At 51.0% G+C, this 4,553-nt stretch overlaps 1 protein-coding gene across 1 annotated transcript; it reads right to left on the bottom strand.

The window, feature by feature from the left end:
• Positions 1-2,018: 2,018 nt before the first annotated feature.
• On the bottom strand, positions 2,019-4,213 carry OLIG3 (oligodendrocyte transcription factor 3). The gene has a single exon (XM_008573810.1). The coding sequence runs from the start codon at positions 3,993-3,995 to the stop codon at positions 3,177-3,179; it is 819 nt and encodes a 272-aa protein (XP_008572032.1). The 5' UTR covers positions 3,996-4,213; the 3' UTR covers positions 2,019-3,176.
• Between the last annotated feature and the right edge of the window lie 340 nt (positions 4,214-4,553).

Here is a 4,553-nt window from a genome sequence, read left to right as displayed (position 1 = left end):
TTCACCCTCGAGGCCAGGTAATCTTATTTCTGGCGTCGACAATCGGGAATGGAACGGGCAGCTCAAAGAAAGCAAGAGTCCGCTTGCAGACAGATCCCCAGCGGGCCTGCCCGCGCGCCACCGCCAGGCCCTTCTCCGAGGGGCGAGTGGCGATTGTGTCTTTCCAATGAAGTCCAGAAACCCCATATGACCTGGCTCTCACATAGCCTTCTTCCCTGGATTTCTGTCCTGTTCTTTAAGAAATCCCCTCTACCGGCTCTAGGACAAAGGAATTTCTGTAACCCAGAAAAGAGCTTAGCTCATTTAGGGGGTCTCCTGGACGTTGGAAGCAGCGTCCATTTTCCATTTCGGTTGGAGAATTTGGGGTAGAGTTCCCTGGGCTGGAGGTTGCCTTTAGCTCAGTCCCCCATGACAGTGGACCTCACAACTCTTTCGATGGGCCACTGGAGGTAACTCGACCAGCACAAACACAAAAGCCACGACTTGCCTTGTGTAAAGAGTGAGGCCTTACTCCTCTCCAGTCCCCTAATTTAAGCCTCAGCTCTGGAGGAGGGCTGAGGTCCATCACTGCTCCAGTCGTAGAGCCCCAAGTCTTTCCCCAAAACGAAGCCTTTGGAAACAGGACTAAAAAGAAGCAAGTGGTTCAGGAGAAAGTCGTTTTCCTGATTGATGAAACCTCCCTCCCCTCCCGTTTCCAAATAATAAACTCTGGGGAAAGGCTGGAGGGCTGCCTTGTGCTGGTTTCAAATAAATCCTCAACAGGCTCTTTCCTAACCCAGAGAAATGAATCACCCTTGGGAAACAGACAATTATTCCCCCATTTATCTGCCTAAAATCAGTGGAAACAAGCATCCTCCACTGTAGATTCTCACTTCAGTCTTCTCCCCGGCTGGGGATGGGTGGTGGTGGGAGGGAAAAAAGAGTTGGAAGAGAATGAGTTGGATAGAAGGGGGACCAACAGAGATGTCCCTTCCAAAGAGGGGCAGCACTGGGCAGGCACCCAGGAAGGGAAAGGCAAATGCTTTCCCTGCTGGATCCTGGAAAGAGACCATGGACCTCTCTCTCTTGAAGAAGAGCTTTGGCCTCCACCGACATGAAATAATGTTACATCTAATTCCGAAGCCAATTCTAGGGTGGTGAATTTTTTTTTATCAGGGTTCTAGTTTCCTCAGTGAGAAATGGAGGCATGTGCTGTTGAGGTTCATTACTAGAGTTGATTTCTTGCTCTCTTTAAACAAATAAACAAAACCCTCTTGCCAGATTACTCTTGCTTATACCAAATATTTGTAAGTGTCATGGGAAGGGGGATGAAGAAAATGAAGCAATTAATTAAAACGGCCCCCGTTTTAGCCAACATTTAGATAGAAGGTGTCGACTAATCAGACCTGCAATCTTCTAAGGGAGGAAAGAAGGGAGACTTCCTGCTATAAATCTGTAAGATGCTGAAACCTGGGCAGTCCTTTGCTTTAGCCTGGATTCACCTTACAAACCAGAGGGCCTTCTCTTACTCTGTAAGGTATGCTGCCAAGGGGGCAAGCAGGTGGGGTGACTATTTGATTATTTTCTATGACCATTCTTTGTTGACTTTTTAAACACATACTGGATTTTGACATGCGGAGAAAAAAGACCTAAGGTCAATTTAAAGTGAAAAGAAGTTAACTTACTGCTTCATTCTTCTCTGTCGCCAACAAGGCAGGCATAGTCACCACTCTGCCTCCTATTTCCTGCCACTTTGAGTTTCCGGATTACTTTTTTGATCTCAGTTGCTGAGTTTATGAGAGTATGATTACTGCAGAGAAATAAGGAGCTCAGATAGCATAAGACTATGAACATGGACAATGCCCCATTTGAAGGATGTTTAGTTGCAATAATTAGGACCAATTTACCAGTAAGTGACCAGAGAAAAATTCTCTCATCTGACGACCCATTCAAATCCTCACCCACGGCTTACTTTGTCCATGTGTTTCCTATCCCACTACCCCCATCTTCTAAGATTTTAGGCAAAGACAAAGCCAGGATTTAAAGGTTCTTTTTTATTTGAAATCTCATCCAGAAACACTGGTTATTAATAAATATATCATAATTATCAAGAATATATAAAAAATAAAGATGGGTATTGTCTTTGAGGCCCTAACAAAATATTTCAAGCAAATGTTCAGGAAAATAAAAACGGCACCCCTCCCTAAACCACGATACGTTTTCAAAGCTGATAATAGAGAGAGCCAACCCCGCATGCAGAATAACTGAGCAAGGGGGGTGGGGCAAGCTACTAGAGGGAGCCCAAGCTTTTGCAATCGCGGGCTCCTGAAACAGCCAGGAAGTTCTGGAATGAAGTCTGAAGGGGGCGTGGGTGGGGGAAGAAGCGCCTGTGCGTGAGTGTGGATCTTTGCACTCTGCCCCTTTTTCATGTCATACAACCACAGACAGATATATGGAGTACTTCGGAGAATTCACTAATAAATCCTTGTTACAAGGAAAACGGCACCACGGCCTGCACAACATGTTTAGACAAGATTCATTTAGAAGCGTGCATGCATTCTTTTGACCTACACTGCGTCGACAGGAAAACCCACATAGGAGGTGTCATGCCCTGGACCGGAGCTGAGATTGAAAACCTGGCTCTCTCTCTCTCTCTCTCTCTCTCTCTCTCTCTCTCTCTCTCTCTCTCTCTCTCCATTGTCTCTAGAAAAACTATGGAGAGGACAGAGACAATCATAATTGCATCCATCTCAAGGAAGTATTTACATTTGTTTTGTACCAAAGGCATGGTCGTCTTTTTCCAAAGTGAGAACACAGAGCCAGAGAAAGCCGACTCGAAAGTCCCTTCTCAAGTTAACTACACCGATCCCGTCTTTACACAACAAATGCAGTTCGACAAGAGCATATGGCGGTGAGAAATAGTGGCGCGGCATGGGGAAAAGAAGCATGCATGCAAAATACACGACGTCTGGTTCGAGTCCCCCTTCGCTACCACCTAGAAATTGCAGTTTGGTTTCGGTCCTTTCCTCCGGGGGTCAAGTGGAGTCCGAGATCTCTCACAGGTGTGGCAGGCCGTGAGGCACCGCGCCCGCCCTCCCCTGGGCCGAGCGTCCAGCCTCCCTCTTCTCTCCCGGCCCGGCACCGCGGCCCCTCCCGCCGCTCTCCCCTCATCCTCGCCAGCCGGGCCGGCCCGCTGCTCACTTGAGCAAGTCCTTGGACTCGGCCGACAGCCGGGCCATGTTGGCGGTGGAGAGAGCGGACAGGTGCGGCGGCGGCGGCATCTGGCAGATGGTGCAGGGGCAGGGCAGCCCGGCCCAGTGCTGGAAGCCGTTGCCCAGCTGCAGCGCGGGCGGCGTGGAGGGCGCCTTGAGCAGCGAGTGGGGAGGCCGAATGGTGCCGATGGCGGGCAGCGAGGCGGCAGACAGCGGTGACGAGGCATTACCGGACGAGAGCGCGCCGCCCAGGATGGGATGCACCGGGTGCACTGCGTTGGCCGCGTGCGCCGGGTGGCCGGCCGAGTGGCCCACGGTCCCGCAGTGGAAGGCCGAGTGGTGGCCCCCGTAGATCTCTCCCACCAACCTCTTCATCTCCTCCAGGGAGCTGGTGAGCATGAGGATGTAGTTTCTGGCTAGCAGAAGAGTGGCGATCTTGGAGAGCTTGCGCACCGAGGGCCCGTGCGCATAGGGCATGACCTCGCGCAGCCCGTCCATGGCAAGGTTCAGGTCGTGCATCCGCTTGCGCTCGCGTCCGTTGATCTTCAGCCGCAACTGCTGTAGGTCCTGCTCCGACAGCTGCTTCTTGATTTTGTACTTGCTGCTCTCTCCCGCGGCCTTGGCGCCGGCCCGCGAGAGGCTTTCCCCGGGCATCTTCTGCATCATATCGCCCTGCGTGGACGAGACCGAGTTGAGACGGCTCTCCTGGTGGTGGTGATGGCGGTGGTGGTGGTCCCTCAGGTACATCTCATCCATGTCCGGAGAGGAAGCTCTGCTGGAGACAGAGCTCGAATCAGAATTCATTTTATTACAGGGGATGCGGCCCTACCGTGGGGAGGCTTTAGACGGGAAATGAAAGAAAATCTTGAATTAAAAAAAAAAATCTGCACAGCTCAGCAACCCACTCCTCAGCTGCAAGACGTAAGAAGAAAAGCTGAGGCACTGCCTTTCCCTTCCTCTCTCCCTCCCCACTCCCTTCCCTCTGGTTAGGCTGTTTCCTGGACAGCTAGTTGGTGTGTGCTTGAACTAACCTCGCTCTGAAAAAGAGGGGCTTTTATAGAGCTGCAGCGGAGAAAAGAGACAAAAGGAGCCCTCCTATCTATCCTGGGCTGGTTAGATGACGTGCCATCATTCAGGGCGGTGCGCTTTGCTGTCCCATTTAGCAAGGATTCCTATTCATATTCATTGTGGGGCCGCCCTGGGACACCTCTGCTCCGAACCGCTAGGAGCCCCCAGGCACAAAACCCTGTGATTGACACACTCACCGCTTCAGCTCACGCCTTCCTGATTTTTTTTTTTAACTTTCTTCCACCCGACCCCCCTTCTCAATTTCCCTAACCAAATCATACATAAGAAAGGAAG

Source organism: Galeopterus variegatus, unplaced genomic scaffold, assembly GCF_000696425.1.
Source record: "Galeopterus variegatus unplaced genomic scaffold, G_variegatus-3.0.2 Scaffold4, whole genome shotgun sequence".
NCBI lineage: Eukaryota > Metazoa > Chordata > Mammalia > Dermoptera > Cynocephalidae > Galeopterus > Galeopterus variegatus.
The sequence above is the reverse complement of the archived record's forward strand: the minus strand, read 5'-3'. Positions and strand labels throughout refer to the sequence as shown.

Bases quoted from the DNA above. Each gene is read 5' to 3' on its own strand.
- OLIG3 (XM_008573810.1), bottom strand. From the start codon at position 3,995: ATGAATTCTGATTCGAGCTCTGTCTCCAGCAGAGCTTCCTCTCCGGAC.